Raw genomic sequence first — 18929 nt, forward strand, 5'->3', positions numbered from 1 at the left:
TTCATCCACAAAAATTACTCTTGAAGTCATTTTTGCTTTTCAAAGATTTCAAAATTTTCTCTTCTGAATGATATAGCATTTTAACTTGCTTTGTAATATATGAAAAAATCAGAGTAAAATTAGTAAAATCCTCTCTTTTGGAGTTATTCTATTTGCTTAGGAATGTGTATTTTATTAGATACTTGTAAATAATGAAAATAAAATTCTGGAGCCAACCCAGAATAAAAAGAAACGTCTTAGGAGAAGGCATTACTGGCACAGACTTGGATGCTTATGTGAGATGGTAAATTAAAGAAAGGAATAAAGCAATTATAGCTATCATTACTGAAAAGTGCTCTAAGAGCCTGACATATATATTCCTGGTCAATTTCAAAGTAAAATTACACTGTTCACTATGCATGATACAGGAGGAATATTCTACTTCATTGATGTCTAAAAATATTCAAAACAATTCCTATAAGATAAATGTTCAAAAAAAAGTGTTACAAAATACAGTAAATTATACACCTATTAATTCATTGTCTCACTGCTCCTGATGTATACATGTTAATTTCAATTTCAACCTACATGCCAGGCATAACATTTAAGGAATCACTCTTTATCTACGCGAGAACAAATTTTAATTAAGTTCCTAGACATAACTCACAAGACATCAAGAAGCACACTTCAAATAAAAGCCAATCATTCTATTTAAAAAATACACTTGAGAACTCTGAAACTGCAAGATGTTGAGAAAACAGATATATGTTATCTGAGAGCCTATGTGGCACTAACCAATCTTTTAATTTGGGGGGCGGGGAAAGCAGTTAAGAGTAATTTAGCCCAAAAAGAACTTTACAAACATAAGAGCAAAGCCATATAGACCAATGAATAATTACTAGTTTACTATGCAACTAATTTACTTACTTGTCATCATGTTCATAAATATTCAGACCCAAAGCATCAACGCCTAGCCACAATTCAGTTCCCTTTTTATTTTTTATTTCAAAATAGTTGACTCCATACATTTCTAGATCCTGTGCAATCTTCAGGTATTCCATCATAGAATCTTCCCTGTTGAAATAAAGCTAATTTTAATATATGTAAGTAAAAGTAATACCAAACAAATTACAAAAACACTCTGGATTAAAATTTAGTGCTTTATATTTATTTATATAAGTCAAATAATCTGTTGGGGATAATCTGATGTAATAATAAATGTTATGAAAAAAAAACTTTAATTTGAGAAAAAATACTAAGAAAATAACCACCCAAATACCTTAGCATTCCTCTATGTTCTTCATGCCAGTTCTGTATTCTTTCTTCCCACTGTTCTTTTGTCAGTTTGTGTTGTTCCAAAACACTGCAAGGAAAAAAAAATCTATGAAAATGCCTCTAAGATTCAAATATTCTTTTTAAAAGTCTAGAATCATTCAGTACCTTAACTGTGGTGGCCACACAAAGCTATACACATGATAAAACTGCACAGAATTAACAAATATATATACACACAAATGACTGCAGTAACACTGATGAAACCTGAATGGGGTCAGTGGATTGCATCAATGTCAACATCCCAGTTGTGATACTGTACTAAAGTCATGCAAGATGTTACCATTACGGAAGGCTGGGAGAAGGATACGCAGGACCCAGACCTCACTATCGTTTTTTACCACTGTGTGTGAATCTACAACTATCTCAAAATAAAAAGATTCTATGACCCTGAAACTATTTTACATAATATATGTTTTTAAGATAGTTATATGGCTAGTTTATGGGAATTCAAATGTTTGAAATGAATAAAATATTGGGCCAAAAAAAGGGAAAATGACTTCCTCATGATTAATAAAAAAAATTAGACAAGAACAGACTGAAAATCAGAATTCTTGGGTCTTAATTCTTCTATGACTCTATGTATTTACTTTCTTTGCTGCTAAATTTAATTTTGTTATTTTCTATCAGTAATACTTTGATATAAGAAGTACACAAGTAAGTGAAAAGGCATTTTTTTCACCACCACCCCCAACACTTCAAATAATTTATTAGTTTCTTTTGTATCCTTCCAGTGTTTCTTCTGCAAATGTAAGCAAACACAAACATTCTCATTTTCAACGACTAATATTTTAACACCAAATGAGCAAATTCAGCATGCATATAATTTACCTGCTGTGTTCACTATCCTTCTATGTATTTCTATTCTCCTTGGGAATTATGATGATAATTATCCACCTTTATTGATGAATACTCAGATCCTATTTTACTGATAGCAAAAGCTGTGGTATTAAAATATTATTTTTTTACTATGTAAAAATTTTAAGGTAAACCCACAGATTTCTTAGCAGCATAAAGGAATCTTGGGATATAATCTTCCCTTGGACAAGTTACTCACTATTTAGAGTGAATTCCTTAATGGGGCCTCAGACAGACCATGATGTTTTTACTACACACCACTTTCTCTATGTATCCTCTTTTAAGCTCTTGCTTTTGAGGAGATTTTTGTCTTCCTCTTTACAGCATTTAAGTTTCCACATTTTTCTTGTCTTTATACTCTCTCTTGCCATCTGGCCTCTGTGCTCACCAAGAGGCAAGCCTTGAAGGCATAATCAGTGCAGCCAATTGCAGATATTACAATGTTAACTAAATCTGAAGGTATGGATTAATTAAATTAAATGTCACTAAGATTTATGTTCTAGCTTTTTATATTCTGCATTTCAAATCTCATTCGTTTGCATTTTGTATAATGTGCTTGTATTATTAATCTGCATGACTGGTTTGCAGGTATCCAAAAATTCCCACTTTGGAAAAGAATCTGAAAAAGAATGGATATATATGGATATATATATGTATAACTGAACCACTTTGCAGTACACCTGAAACTAACACAACATTGTAAATCAACTATACCCCAATATAAAATAAAAATTAAATTTAAAAAAAAGAGATAAAAACTAAAAAAAAAAGAGAAAAAATTCCCACTTTTTTTTCCTTCTGTCCAGGAAAAAGAAGATCATCTTCACGTTAAGGCTAATCTGTCCCACCTGGCTTTAAATCTGTCTATTTGGGACTTTAAAAGACTTTAAAAGCCTCTATTTTCTCAGGATCTTCACTCCATCATTTATTGTCCCCTGCCTACATATATTACCAGATACAGGCATACCACAGAGATATTTTCGGTTCATTTCCAGACCACCACAAGAAAGCAAGTCACACAAATATTTTGGTTTCCCAGTGCATATAGAGGTTATGGTTATACTATACTGTAGTCTATTAAGTGTGCAATAGCATTACATCCATAGAGACAATGTACATACCTTAATTTAAAAATACTTTATTGCTAAAAAATGCTAACCGCCATCTGAGGCTTCAGGGAGTCATAATCGTTTTGCTAGTGGAGGGTTTGAAATATTGCGAGAGCTACCAAATGTGACACAGAGACATGAAGTGAGCTAAAGCTGCTGGAAAAAATAGTGCTAAAAGACTTGCTTGATGCAGGGTTGCCATGAACCTTCAATTTGTAAAAAACACAATACCTAAAGCACACAATAAAGCAAAGTGCGAAAAAAGGAGGTATGCCTATACGCTTATTTGTGTTAAGAGGGCAAAGATCACATCCATGTTGCTCACCACTTATGCCCAGTGCCAGAACAAAAGAGGCAAAGATCTGTAGAGTGAATAAAGGAATTAATTCTTTTCCATCTTTTAAAGAACACGTCTATAAACTCATGCTTCCCTCCTCTTAGTATTTTTCTGTGTCACAGCCAAATTTCTTTCGTGAACTGTTTATTCACCATCCTTCATTTCCATACCTCACATCACCACCCCCAGTCCACCACAATCTGGCTTCAACCCCCGACAATCTACTGAAACTGCTCTTATACTGCAGATACTTCACACTCAATAGGTTCAAAACTGAAATCTTCCTCCTCTGAAATGTGTTCCTTCTCCTCTTACCTTGAAAAGGTATTACAAACCACCCAAATGCCCAAGTCAGAAACCTGGTACACAAAAACTTATGTATATCTAGCTCTTTTTAAAAGAGAGGGATACTATCTGGTGGAGCTGATTATTCCTATCAGCAGACTGCTAAACTCTACTGTGGGAGAACAGATTGCTTGTCTGGGTTTTTCAATACAAGAATTATAAACATCCAACAAAATTATCAAATTATTGTGTTTGATTTAGGTTCACCAAATAAGCTGATTACTAATTTTCCCCCAGATACTTAGTGATAAAAGTTTGTTATATACTATACATGGAATAAATCAACAACTGAAGGTATCTTCTCCATTCTAAACCAACAACTTAGTATTCTGACTTTATGAGTCTCTTTTAAACTTAGATAGCTTGAATTAGTCCTCCTTAGACTAACAACTTGAAGGACACCTGACTGGACCTTCAAAGTTAAAGACCAAATCTTGAACAGCATGTGCTATCTTCCTTCTTCTAAACAGAATGGGTTACAGCACATATGCATGTAAAATAAGTTAAATTAATTGTGTTTAAGTGATTACAGTATCAAAAAAAATTTTTTTTAATCACATGACTATTAAATGTAAGCCAATTACTTCATCTGGTACTCACCCAAACAGCAATCTGATCTAACACTGAAAGAACACCTATGTCATACTTGTTGAGATAAAACATGACTATTTTATGAACAATTAAGAATTTTAAGGGTAATTTTGATTATATATAACAGTTACCTTATGTTCTGATTTAAAAGCTAATCTGCTGGCATTTTACTATATATAAATTATACCTCAATTAAAATAAAAACTTTTAACTGAAATGAAATTCTACTGTACCAGTAATCAGTTACTCAATTTAGTGCTTAAAAAATGTGAGACAAGGAATTTGGGGCTGGAATAATCATCAAAAACAGAGACTAATAAGTATCTCATATTCCTGATTCTTTCAGTGAACAACATGCATTATTTTACCTTCTAAGATAACTATTATTGTTGTAATATTAAAGAGCAGAACAGTATAACATTTAATAACCAATTATTAAAGCTACTGTACTTAAGAGTACCTATAAAGCATACAACAGAATATAATTTATTAGCCAAAAATAATGATTAATGCTTACAACCAAAGGAAATTAATAAAAAGTAGACAAAGTAGTTTTGTCTTTCTTCATATTTAGTACCTATGAAAAAGAAATTACACCTAAGGGCTTAAATACTATGAGGAAGTGATAGAGAACTGAAATTTTAGGTTAATATACAGTTTTGCCTTTAAATAGAAATTTTAAAATTCAGGAATCTGAGCTAAGAATTGTAATAACTTCTCTGGATTCTAAAGAAAAATCCCCATGTACATTCTAGTATCAGGGTCATGTACGCTACTATAATTAAGAACTGAGATATTTAAAAGTAACATTTGATGTACTTTCTAGATTTTATATATAACACTACCAACTAACACTTGTATTCACAATTAAAACTGTAAAGTATACAGTTCATGCACTGTAATCATAAACAGTAAGGTTGACAGAGCACAACTGTTATCCCCAGTTTGCAGATTCAGACACTGAGGCTTAGAGAGTTTAAGTTATGTACTAAGGCCACATAATTAGCAAAGGGTAGAATCAGCATTCAAAATCTAGGTCTTCTGCTAATGATGTTTTCCTGTGCCATGCTACTTTAAAATAACTGTTATATTGAAACTGAGTCCCCCTAAACCAAGTTCTCTTACTGAGTTTTTGATTAATCTCTCTATCCAAAACTTTATTCCCTTTCCTTGTCCCCTCTGACCTCAATCCTGTGCTAACTGAATCAACCAAGTCAGATGACTAAAGTTGCTACTGTCCTACTGTCGCTAACATTGTTAATGTACTAAAGTTGCTATTATAGATATCATCATTAATGTACAAACTCAGGTTGTTTCTCCAGGGCAAGATGAGCTAACAGACCGTCAAGCCACGGACCACTGGCCAGAGAATCTTAAACTACAGACTTCTGACTCCCAAACTGTCACAAGACAATGATTAATTCAAGCCTCTTTGTTCTTCCCCTTTAAAAAGCCCCTAACTCGAAGACCAAGTGGCAGTGGATCTGAGGCTTGTCTCCCACTCCCTTGCTTGGTACCCTGCAATAAATGCTACACTTTCCTTCACCACAACCAGGTGTCAGTAGACTGGCTTTCCTGCCTGGTCTGGTGAGCAGACCCGAGTTCAGTAGAGACAGCAGTATGCTGCAGATGAGAACAGAGCCCTAGACTAGGAGTCTGAAAACCGAGTTTAAAAAGCCTTTTGAAAAGTTAGAAACTTAATTTTAATTCTATGGAGGAAATATAGCCTGGCACTTATTATTTTCAAAAGTATTTATTAAGCAACTATCTACATGTGAGAATTTTTACTAATGAGCAACAATAGTCATGTCTTCCTCAAGCCCAAATTATCACTGCCTCCATTTATTGCTTATCTTGTGGGAATGAGAAGAGGCAGAAACTTTAAGTAATTACAGAGTATATAAATCTAAGTAGCTTCTGGGTCATAACTTTTAAAATTATACTCTCTGATCCAGCTGGCAACTTAAAAATCTAAAACAAACAAACAACAACAACAAAAAACACAACCATTTACAAACTTCTTAAATATGATTTTTCAGAGACTATAACATAAAAGCACATTTCACTTACCGCTGGGGTAGGAGTCTATCATTAGCCAGGTAGCCTGGCTTATGAATCTCTTTATTAAAATCTCCATACTTGGCTTGGACAGCATAGGAAGCCAAAAGAACTGCAGTTTCTGGCGGACAATATATCTCATCATTTAAGATAGCTTCTTTAACTTGCAAGAAGAAAAGTCTCTGGGTTATTTCTTGAATTAATTCCTCAGAAACATCTTCAGGAAAGAATTTAGCTCTAAATTTGAACTGCAAAGGATTCTCTTTTTTAACATCTTGTTGTGTCACCTGAAACAGTAATTTCAAGTACTGTCAAAAATATTAAGTTCACAATAACTGACCACAGTCACATAAACTTCTCTTTGGAACAAAGTAGGATGTAAAACATACGTAAGATTCTAAATCTATTAAGATTCTAAACCTGTAAAAAATGTATGTGTGAAAAAGATTCTATGCTCATGAATGTGACCGGTAGTTCACAGATCCTAACTAATACCCAAATTGAAATTTCTCTTGAGAAGCTTATCCTGAAGATGTTTATATTAAGGTCAAAGTACTAAGTAACACCTCATAATATTTTTTACTTCTGAGTTTTCAAATAGGAAAAATGAACATTTCTTTTTTCGAAGATGATAAGTTGATGGTACCTTACTAAATTAAAAGACATGATACCTCTAATGATTCACAGAGATAACTGTAAAAGGAAGCTTGAAATCAGTCAGACTCTGAGCTTTTCTGGCACAAATTGATGACCATGATAATTTCAAAGAACCTTAATTATTAGCTGCATGTTATCATACATGCTTTACCTTTTTATTTAGTTTAAGCCACGTAGAATAGCCCTTGCTGTCCACATACTGCAGCCCAAAAAACCAGACTTCACGCAAACCAACCGTTTTCACCACCTTAAAAAAAAAAAAAAAAGCCAATTTCAGTTCAACACTCACATTATAACTGGATGGCACTATACTTCAAAAAAAGAACAAAACTACATAGAAATTATAGGTTTATTCTTTTGCTACAGAAAAGATCTTTCCTAAATTTAACATAGTAATTAAAGGAACGTTTCTGAAAATTTAAATTCAGGTTTTGTTTATTAAATTTTGTAGTGTCATTTCAATCTTATTTGATCCACTTTTTTGTATGTCCTTTTCCTTCTCATCTCCCATCATGACCCAAACAGATAAAAAGAAGAATCTGGGGAACAGATACAGAGCTGTCATATCCCACTTTTCCTATTTCAGTTTAGCACCCCACCCCCAAAACTATACTATTAGGTAGCCCAGACAATCGTATCATTTTGGCGATAAGAGTCTCTGAGGACATGTAAATGCCATGCCTCAGGGTATCCAGCTGCTGATTTCACCCCCATTCTTACTTCCCTTCATTCACCATCATATATTCTATATTCTACCGTCACTGAGCAAAAAATCATCCTTGGAACATGCCATAAATTTTACACTTCTACACCTTTGGCCGTGCTTCTTCCCCTGTCTAGAATGTTTCTTCTGTACTTTTACCACCTGTTAAATAATGTATTCCTCAAGGTCCAGCTCAACTAACGTGAATGAAGCTTTCCTATCATCTAGATAAAATTAATCACTTGATCATTGATAATCCCATAGTACTTTACCTATACTGCTATTTGAACATTTATCATAATTAACTATTCTTAGTAGAGTGTCTATTTACCCTCCTTGACTGTTTAAAACTAAGGAGAGAGATTATTGCCTTATTCATCTTAATATCCATGTCATCTCCAAGAATGATTAGCCTGTGGTAGGTACTCAGGAGTATTAGGGTAAATAAAGTGGTAAACTAGGATTATTAATCCACACCTACGATGAGGCCAACAAAAGCATATGTTTAATTCTATATTTAAAATAAAATGAGGAAGGTGAGAGTTTATTAAGATTTTAAAAGCTTTACAAAAAGATTCAACATTAGTTCTTAAGTAATAAACATTCTTGGTTTAAAATAAACAATAAATATTTCTTTTTACTTTTTTTGGCTTTTAAAAACTTTTTATTATTGAAAACTTCAAATATATACAAATAAGCAGTTAGTTAGAATAGTACAACAGTGTAAATGTACTAATCAGTCAGCTTTAATAGATAGAAACTCATGGCCAGTTTTGCTTCATCTACAGCACCTCTCCCCTCTCAGATTGTTTTGAAGCATATCCCAGATACACCATTTTATTTGTAAATACTTTATTTTAAAATTCTTAAACATAAGGAGTCTTATAAAAACAAAAATAAAACATTACAATACCATTATCACACCGGAAAGACTTAACAGTAGTTCCCTAATATGCTGAAATTTCTGTGGCTATTTTTAAAATATATATTTTTTTACAGTTAATTTGTTCCAGTTAGGATCCAAATGAGATTTACAAATTTCATTTATCATTTTAAGTCATTTTTTTAAATTGTTTTATGTTGTGGTAAATTTGTATTTTGACAATTTAAAGACATGTTTTGCTCATTCATACCCTCACGGAGTTGTAGAATCTTTCATTTTTTAAACCATAGTTAAAATACCATTATTCACACCTAAAAAATTTAGCAGTTATTTCTTGCTATCAAATACCTAGAGCACAAGTTTTTCTTATGGTCTTATGAATTTTTCATAATAGTTGGCTTCTTGAGCCACAATCCAAACTCCACATTTTATTTGATTGGTATATCTCTCTTAATGTTAACTCTCTTACAGTTTTCTCTTTAGTTTTTTCCCTTTCTATCTTATTTGTGTATTTATTTTTTTCACATCTTTGTTGGAGTATAAATGCTTTACAATGTTGTGTTAGTTTCTGTTGTACAACAAAGTGAATCAGCTATACATATACATATATCCCCATATCCCCTCCCTCTTGCGTCTCCCTCCCACCCTCCCTATCCCACCCCTCTAGGTCGTCACAAGGCATCGAGTTGATCTCCTTGTGCTATGCGGCAGCTTCCCACTAGCCATCCATTTTACATCAGGTAGCATATATATGTCAGTGCTACTCTCTCATCTCATCCCAGCTTCCCCCCACCAACCCCCGCAGTGCCCTGAAGTCCATTCTCTACGTCTGGGTCTTTATTCCTGACCTGCTACAAGGTTCATCAGTACCGCTTTTTAAAATTCCATATATATGTGTTAGCATACAGTATTTGTTTTTCTCTTTCTGACTTACTTCACTTTGTAAGACAGACTCCAGGTCCATTCACCTCACGACAAATAACTCAATGTTGTTCTTTTTATGTCTGAGTAATAATCCATTTTTTGTATGTGCCACATCTTCTTTATCCATCCATCTGTCGATGGACACTTAGGTTGCTTCCATGTCCTGGCTATTGTAAATAGAGCTGCAATGAACATTGTGGTACACGACTCTTTTTGAATTATGGTTTTCTCAGGGTATATGCCCCGTAGTGGGATTGCTGAGTCACAGAGTAGCTCTATTTTTAGTATTTTAAGGAACCTCCATACTGTTCTCCATAGTGGCTGTATCAATTTACTTTCCCACCAACAGGGCAGGAGGGTTCCCTTTTCTCCACACCCTCTCCAGCATTTACTGTTTCTACATTTTTTGATGATGGCCACTCTGACTGGTGTGAGGTGATACCTCATTGTGGTTTTGATTTGCATTTCTCTAGTGGTAAGTGATGTTGAGCATCTTTTCACGTATTTGTTGGCCATTTGTATGTCTTCTATGGAGAAATATCTATTTAGGTCTTTTGCCCATTTTTTGATTGTGTTGTTTGTTTTTGTGATATTGAGCTGCATGAGCAGCTTCTATATTTTAGAGATTAATCCTTTGTCAGTTGCTTCATTTGCAAATATTTTTTCCCATTCTGAGGGCTGTCTTTGAGTCTTGTTTATGGTTTCCTTTGCTGTGCAGAAGTTTTTAAGTTTCATTAGTTCCCATTTGTTTATTTTTGTTTTTATTTCCCTTACTCTAGGAGGTGGGTCAAAAAGGATCTTGCTGTGATTTATGTCGTACAGTGTTCTGCCTATATTTTCCTCTAAGAGTTTTACAGTGTCTGGCCTTACATTTAGGTCTTTAATCCATTTTGAGTTTATTTAAGTGTGTTCTAACTTCATTCTTTTACATGCAGTTGTCCATTTTTCCCAGCACCACTTATTGAAGAGGCTGTCTTTTCTCCATTGTATATTCTTGCCTCCTTTGTCAAAGATAAGGTGACCATATGTGTGTGGGTTTATCTCTGGGCTATCCATCCTGTTCCATTAATCTATATTTCTGTTTTTGTGCTGGTACCATACTGTCTTGATTGCTGTAGCTTTGTAGTATAGCCTGAGGTCAGGGAGCCTGATTCCTCCAGCTCATTTTTCCTTTCTCAACATCGCTTTGGTTATTCGGGGTCGTTTGTGTTTCCACATCAAATGTAAAATTTTTTGTTCTAATTCTGTGAAAAATGCCATTGGTAATTTGATAGGGATTGCACTGAATCTGTAGACTGCTTTGGGCACTATAGTCATTTTCAAAATACTGATTCTTCCAATCCAGAAGCATGGTATATCTCTCCATCTGTTTATGTTATCTTTGATTTCTTTCATCAGTGTTTTAATAGTTTTCTGAGTACAGGTCTTTTGCCTCCTTAGGTAGGTTTATTCCTAGGTATTTTATTCTTTTTGTTGCGATGGTAAATGGGATTGTTTTCTTAATTTCTCTTTCTGATCTTTCGTTGTTGGTGCATAGGAATGCAAGAGATTTCTGTGCATTAATTTTGTATCCTGCAACCTTACCAAATTCACTGATTAGTTCTAGTAGTTTTCTGGTGGCATCTTTAGGGTTTTCTATGTATAGTATCATGTCATCGGCAAACAGTGACAGTTTTACTTCTTCTTTTCCAATTTGGATTCTTCTTATTTCTTTTTCTTCTCTGATTGCCATGGCTAGGACTTCCAATACTATGTTGAATAACAGTGTTGAGAGTGAACATCCTTGTCGTGTTCCTGATCTTAGAGGAAATGCTTTCAAGTTTTCACCACTGAGAATGATGTTTGCTGTGGGTTTGTCATATATGGCTTTTATTATGCTGAGGTAGGTTCCCTCTATGCCCACTTTCTGGAGAGTTTTTATCATTAAATGGGTGTTGAATTTTGTCAAAAGCCTTTTCTGCATCTAGTGATATGATTATATGGTTTTTATTCTTTAATTTGTTAATATGGTGTATCACATTGATTTTTTGGCCTATACTGAAGAATCCTTGCATCCCTGGGATAAATCCCACTTGATCACGATGTATGATCCTTTTAATGTGTTGTTGGATTCTGTTTGCTAGTATTTCGTCGAGGATTCTTGTGTCTATGTTCATTAGTGATATTGGTCTATAATTTTCTCTTTTTGTGATATCTTTGTCTGGTTTTGGTATCAGACGATGGTGGCCTCATAGAACAAGTTTGGGAGTGTTCCTCCTTCTGCAATTTTTTGGAAGAGTTTGAGAAGGATAGGTGTTAACTCTTCCCTAAATGTTTGATAGAATTCGCCTGTGAAGCCATCTGGTCCTGGACTTTTGTTTGTTGGAAGATTTTTAATTACAGCTTCAACTTCATTACCTGTGATTAGTCTGTTTATATTTTCTAATTCTTCCTGGTTCAATCTTGGAAGGTTGTACTTTTCCAAGAATTTGTTCCTTTCTTCCAGGTTGTCCATTTTATTGGCATATAGTTGCTTGCAGTACTCTCTTATGATCTTTTGTATTTCTGCGGTGTCAGGTGTAATCTCTCGTCATTTCTAATTTTATTGATTTGAGTCCTCTCCCTTTTTTTCTTGATGAGTCTGGCTAATGGTTTATCAATTTTAGTTATCTTCTCAAAGAAACAACTTTTACTTTTATTAATCTTTGCTATTGTTTTCTTTGTTCCTATTTCATTTATCTCTGCTCTGATCTTTATGATTTCTTTCCTCCTAGTAACTTTGGGTTTTATTTTTTCTTCTTTTCTTAGCTGCTTTAGGTGTAAGGTTAGATTGTTTGAGATTTTTCTTGTTACTTGAGGTGAGCTTGAATTGGTATGAACTTCCCTCTTAGAACTGCTTTTGCTGTGTCCCATAGGTTTTGGATCGTCGTGTTTTCATTGTCATTTGTTTCTAGGTATTTTTTTATTTCTTCTTTGATTTCTTCAGTGATCTCGTTATTTAGCAGCACACTGTTTAGCCTCCATGTATTTGTGTTTTTTACTGTTTTTTTCCTGTAATTGATTTCTAATCTCATAGCATTGTGGTTGGAAAAGATGCTTGATACAATTTCAACTTTCTTAAATTTTCCAAGGCTTGATTTGTGACCCAAGATGTGATCTATTCTGGAGCACATTCTGTGTGCACTCGAGAAGAAAGTGTATTCTTTTGTTTTCCGGTAGAATATCCTAAAAATATCAATTAAGTCTATCTGGTCTATTGTGTCATTTAAAGCTTGTGTTTCTTTATTTATCTTCTGTCTGGATGATCTGTCTATTGGTATTAAGTGGGGTGTTAAAGTCCCCACTATTTTTGTGTTACTGTCAATTTCTCCTTTTATGGCTGTTAGCATTTGCCTTATGTGTTGAGGTGCTCCTATGTCATGTGCAGAAATATTTATGATTGTTATGTTTTTTTCTTGGATTGATCCATTGATCATTATGTAGTGTCCTTCCTTATCTCTTGTAACAGTCTTTATAGTCTATTTTATCTGATGTGAGTATTGCTACTCCAGCTTTCTTGTGATTTCCATTTGCATGGAATATCTTTTTCCATCCCCTCACTTTCAGTCTGTATGTGTCCCTAGGTCTGAAGTGGGTTTCTTGTAGACAACATATATTAGGATCTTGTTTTTGTATCCATTCAGCCAGTCTGTGTCTTTTGTTTGGAGCATTTGATCCATTTACATTCAAGGTGATTATCGATATGTAAGTTCCTATTACCATTTTCTTAATTGATTTGGGTTTGTTTTGGGGGGTCTTTTTCTTCTCTTGTGTTTTCCGCTTAGAGAAGTTCCTTTAGCATTTGTTGTAAAGCTGCTTTGGTGGTGCTGAATTCTCATAGCTTGTGCTTGTCTGTAAAGCTTTTGATTTCTCCATCAAATCTGAATGAGATCCTTGCCAGGTAGAGTAATCTGGGTTGTAGGTTTTTCCCTTTCATCACTTTAAATATGTCCTGCCACTCCCTTCTGGCTTGCAGAGTTTCTGCTGAAAGATCAGCTGTTAACCTTATGGGGACTCCATTGTCTGTTATTTGTTGCTTTTGCTGCTTTTAATATTTTTTCTTTGTATTTAATTTTTGATAGTTTGAGTAGTATGTGTCTCGGCGTATTTCTCTTTGGGTTTATCCTGTATGGGACTCTCTGCACTTCCTGGACTTGACTATTTCCTTTCCCATGTTAGGGAAGTTTTTGACTATAATCTGTTCAAATATTTTCTCAGACCCTTTCTTTTTCTCTTCTTCTTTTGGGAACCCTATAATTCGAATGTTGGTGGGTGCAGTTAATGTTGTCCCAGAGGTCTCTGAGACTGTCCTCAATTCTTTTCATTCTTTTTTCTTTATTCTGCTCCCCGGCAGTTATTTCCACCATTTTATCTTCCAGCTCACTTATCCGTTCTTCTGCCTCAGTTATTCTATTGATTCCTTCTAGAGTATTTTTAATTTCAGTTATTGTGTTGTTCATCACTGTCTGTTTGCTCTTTAGTTCTTCTAGATCCTTGTTAAACATTTCTTGTATTTTCTCCATTCTGTCTCCAAGATTTTGGATCATCTTTACTATCATTACTCTGAATTCTTTTTCAGGTAGGTTGCCTATTTTGTCTTCATTTATTTGGTCTTGTAGGTTTTTACCCTGCTCCTTCATCTGTAACATATTTTTTGTCATTTCATTTTTTTTTTTTTTGATGGGTAGGGCTGTATTCCTGTCTTACTGGTTGTTTGGCCTGAGGTATCCAGCACTGGCGTTTGCAGGCAGTTCGGTAGAGCTGGATCTTGGTGCCAAGATGAGGACCTCTGGGAGGCCTCACTCCAATTAATATTCCCTGGGGTCTGAGGTTCTCTGTTAGTCCAGTGGTTTGGACTCAGTGCTCCCACCACAAGAACTCGGGCCCAACCTCCGGCCTGGGAACCAAGATTCCACAAGCTGGGTGGCATGGCCAAAAAAAAAAAAAAAGGGGAGAAAAAGGAGCAGTACAATAACAAAGAATAAAAAATAAAGATAAAATATATTAGGAAAAATAAAAATATAATTGAAACAACTCCAACAAGGTAAAACCACAACAGAAAAAATAAATGGGGGGTGGGGGAAACAAGCCAAAAGGAGCAGAACAATAACAAAGTATAAAGAATAAGATAAAATTAGAAAAATAAAAGATTTATTAGAAAAATAAAAATATAAATGAATCAACAACAAGGTAAAACAGAACCCCAAACTAAAAGAAGAAAAAAAAGCCTTGGTTATGGGTGGTGGAGTTTAGGTGGGAGGTGAAACTTAGGCAGGGGTGGGGTTTAGGGTGGAGCAGGGCCTAGTTGGGGTGGGGGAGGGTGGCGTTTGAGCATGGGGCAGGGTCTAGGCTCAAAATATTTTTTTTTTTGAATTTCATTTTTTATGTAGCAGGTTCTTATTAGTTATCTATTTTATGCATATTAGTGTATACATGTCAAAAATCTAAAAACATGCCAGGCTTTTGGTTTCAAGAGAGCAAACTGAACCCTTCAGTTTACTTTCCCTGTTTAAAAATTTCACTGACATGACATACGCAAAAAACTAAAAATAAGAAAAAACATTTAGCTGTGCTAGGAAAGGTTACCACATTAAAAAAAAGAGAGAAATTTCTGAATGGCATGGGATATAAAGACCCATACTGATGGCAAATGCTGATCAATGCCAAACAACCAAAACTTTTTTTTTTTTTAATTTTTATTTATTTTTTGGCTGCATCGGGTTTCCGTTGCTTCGTGTGGGCTTTCTCTATGTTCTGTGAGCGGTGGCTACTTTTCGTTGCGGTACGCAGGCTTCTCATTGCCGTGGCTTCTCTTGTTGCGGAGCACAGGCTCTAGGCGCGTGGGCTTCAGTATTTGCAGCATGCGAGCTCAGTAGTTGCAGCACACGGACCCTAGAGAGCGTGGGCTTCAGTAGTTGTGGCCCACAGGCTCAGCAGCTGTGGTGCACAGGCTTAGTTGCTCTGTGGCATGTGGGATCTTCCCAGACCAGGGATCGAACCTGTGTCCCCTGCATTGGCAGGTGGATTCTTAACCAGAGCACCACCAGGAAAGTCACAACCAAAACTTTAATGTGGACAAAAGAGACCCCAGATAATTCAACTTTGGCAAAAGACAAGTTGTCCCAACAGCTCCACAGAAAACATTCCAGCTCAGAGTGGCAGGAGTAGGAAATGTCAAGAGCAGCAGAGAGAAGTGTACCAAAGCGCAGGCCTCAGCTTCTGCTTCCAGGCTTTTTGTGATTCACAAGGCTGCTAAGTAAAAGGGGGATTTGCCACAGTGGGGCACAAGACCAGTCTCTTAACTAACTTCAGACTATCACACACACACCAGGAAAAATAAGAGAGCACAGTTGTGAAATTCCTTAAGAGGCCCCATCTTACCCTACTTCTAAAAATGTTCTAGGAAACTTTAAATCATGAACTTCCAAGTAAAAACATACTTGGACACATAACTACATTATATGTATATTTATTTATAAGTTATACAATGCTACCACACTAATATATTAGCATATTTTTAAAAAATAATTTGAAAGAGGAAAGACAAAAATATAGACAAACATTTTAATATTTTTTCTTGCATCCTAACAGATCATGTTGAGTACTCCTTGTGGGTATTACTATTCTAATCCCACAAGCAGAAGCTAGAAGAGGAGGCCAGTGAAGAAAGAGTCAGCAGGGAGCAAACCAAAGGACCTCAAGCACTCAGCTAGAGTCCTCCACAGGGCAGATGGCCTCAAGCTGACATCCTAATCAGAAGTGAGGTTCTGGTACAGGTGGATTCATTTGAGAGAACTCCTACCCCTAGGTCTGCTCCTGGCCTGACCCTGAACCTACTGACCTGACAGCCCACCCATATACTCACTACACCCAAGGTAACACCTGCTTTTAGATCCTAGCATTCTGGCTCTCGTTATCAGGAAATAGAACAGGGGCTACAAGAATTAATTGCTGAGACAGCCCATAACAGATAATAATACTCTTTAATTTAGACCTCTTCATTTACAATATGAAATGTGTATAGCAAATACTGTTCTAATGTACTTTACACGGAGTCTCAATTAGTTCTCACAAAAACCTTCTGAAGGAGTAATGTTATCATCATCCTAATTGTACAAATGAGAAAAATGAGGCAAAGAAAGTATTTGTGCGAAGTCAAACAGCTACAGCTGGGATTCTACTACAGGCAGTGTGGTTCCAGAGCCCACACTTTTCAACTACTACATATTACTGCATTATAATATATGTGGTTTCATTTTCCCTCATGTCCAAACTAAAGCAATTCTGCTTAGTAAAAAACAAATATTTTATTTCTCACTATCCAATACCAAAAAGGTCCACTTGCTGATTAGTTTTTGACTAACACAAAACATTTTGCTCACTATAAATAACATTTCAATATGCTATGAAGTAGTAAATGCTAACTGCATCTACATTTTTATTCAAATAAGACAGACTATGTATTTACAAAACAGAAGACCTAGAAGAATCAACAGAAGTAAATATTAGTTCACAAAAGTAAAATATCTGTAACGTATGGTGCATGCAGCTGCTTATGCTGTTGTCTTAAAAATTTGCTCACTCACACCAAAAAAAGCCTTTCATCTTCCAAAAAGACTTTACCAGGGTGTTCAAGTTCATTAATTATCTAATCAAGAGATGAAGTTTACTACTTTGTCAAGAGAAGAAACAACTTCGCAGGAGTTTTTAAATTCTATTTCATCATACTTTGGATCAGTAGATATCTAATATGTTTTTGTTTTTTTTTTTTTAATTTATGGCTGTGTTGGGTCTTCGTTTCTGTGCGAGGGCTTTCTCTAGTTGTGGCAAGCGGGGGCCACTCTTCATCGCGGTGCGCAGGCCTCTCACTATCGCGGCCTCTCTTGTTGCGGAGCACAGGCTCCAGACGCGCAGGCTCAGTAATTGCGGCTCACGGGCCCAGTTGCTCCGCGGCATGTGGGATCTTCCCAGACCAGGGCACGAACCCATGTCCCCTGCATTGGCAGGCAGATTCTCAACCACTGCGCCACCAGGGAAGCCCTCTAATATGTTATTTATTACTGTAATGCCAGAAACTCTCTCTCCCATTTTCTAAGGTCAATAGTAAGCTTGATCGAAGACTATTGCTCTCCTGCTCATACGTATCAATAAAAGTTTATGTAAAAGTTAACTTCCTCCTTTTTGCAATCAATTCACTTCTTAACCACTTGACCTCTGGTCACCAATCTTTTTCCTCCTTTTCTCAATAAAACTTGATTACTTACAACATTATATACAGCATTACCTAGGGAGCCTAAATAAAAATACTAATAGTTTAGAGCAGGTCCCAGACTAACAGAATCTCTAGAGGTGGTTTCCAAGTATTGCTTTTTTTTTTCCTCTTGAAAGCTCCCCAGGGTGGCTCAAATGTGCTCTCAAGAGTGAGAAAAAAAAAAAGACAGTATCAGTAGTCCAAGTTCTTTAACATGTTCTAACTCCAGGCTAGCATATTATGAGCCGACGACATCAAACTGCTGTCAGGTGCCTGTTTATAGCCTGTGCCTTTGCTCCTGCCATCCCCTTGAAACCAAGTCCCCCTAAAACCGAGTTCCCCTGCCAAGTTTAGGATTAACCTCTCTATCCAACTATATTCCCTTTTGTCCCCTCTGACCTTAATCCTGTGCTAAATGAACACTAATCAACCAGAGTCAGATGACCAAAACTGCTGTTGTTGATAATATCATTAATGTACTAAAATTGCTGTTGTATCATCAGATATCATCATTAATGGACAGTTTACTTCTCCAGGGCAAGATAAGCTAACACACCACCAAGTCATGGACCACCTGGCTAGCGAATCATAAACCAGAGACATCCTTTCTTCTACGATTAAGAAATGTCACAGAAAATGTCACAAGATGATGATTAACCCCAGCTTCTTTGTTCTTTCCCTTGTAAAAACAACCTCTAACTCAAAGACCAGGTTGGAGTGGATCTGAGACTTGTCTCCCACTCCCTTGCTTGGTGCCCTGCAATAAACCCTTACTTTGCTGCGAACTCTCACTGTCAAGAGTTTGGCTTTCTGTGCTGCGGGAACACAACCCCATTGCTTGGTTACACCCTCTGTCTAGGATCTCCACCTATTCCACTCATGGA

General features: G+C 35.8%; 1 protein-coding gene and 1 long non-coding RNA gene across 4 annotated transcripts in view; both read right to left on the minus strand.

Moving 5' to 3' along the window:
- Positions 1-18929, minus strand: part of LOC309667926 — a 614088-nt gene that overhangs the window by 370687 nt on the left and 224472 nt on the right. The gene's annotated exons all lie outside the window — the stretch shown is intronic.
- RDX (radixin) overlaps positions 1-18929 on the minus strand; it is a 97404-nt gene that overhangs the window by 55585 nt on the left and 22890 nt on the right. For all 3 annotated transcript variants that reach the window (XM_082476887.1, XM_082476885.1, XM_082476886.1), the window contains 4 exons: positions 7418-7513; positions 6622-6896; positions 1259-1342; positions 907-1053 (listed from right to left, as the gene is read on the minus strand). In XM_082476887.1, coding sequence (XP_082333013.1) covers positions 907-1053; positions 1259-1342; positions 6622-6896; positions 7418-7513 — 602 coding nt within the window. The remainder of the gene's footprint in view (positions 1-906; positions 1054-1258; positions 1343-6621; positions 6897-7417; positions 7514-18929) is intronic.

The sequence above is a fragment of the Balaenoptera physalus genome, assembly GCF_965194825.1.
Source record: "Balaenoptera physalus genome assembly, chromosome: 10".
In the NCBI taxonomy this organism is placed as follows: domain Eukaryota; kingdom Metazoa; phylum Chordata; class Mammalia; order Artiodactyla; family Balaenopteridae; genus Balaenoptera; species Balaenoptera physalus.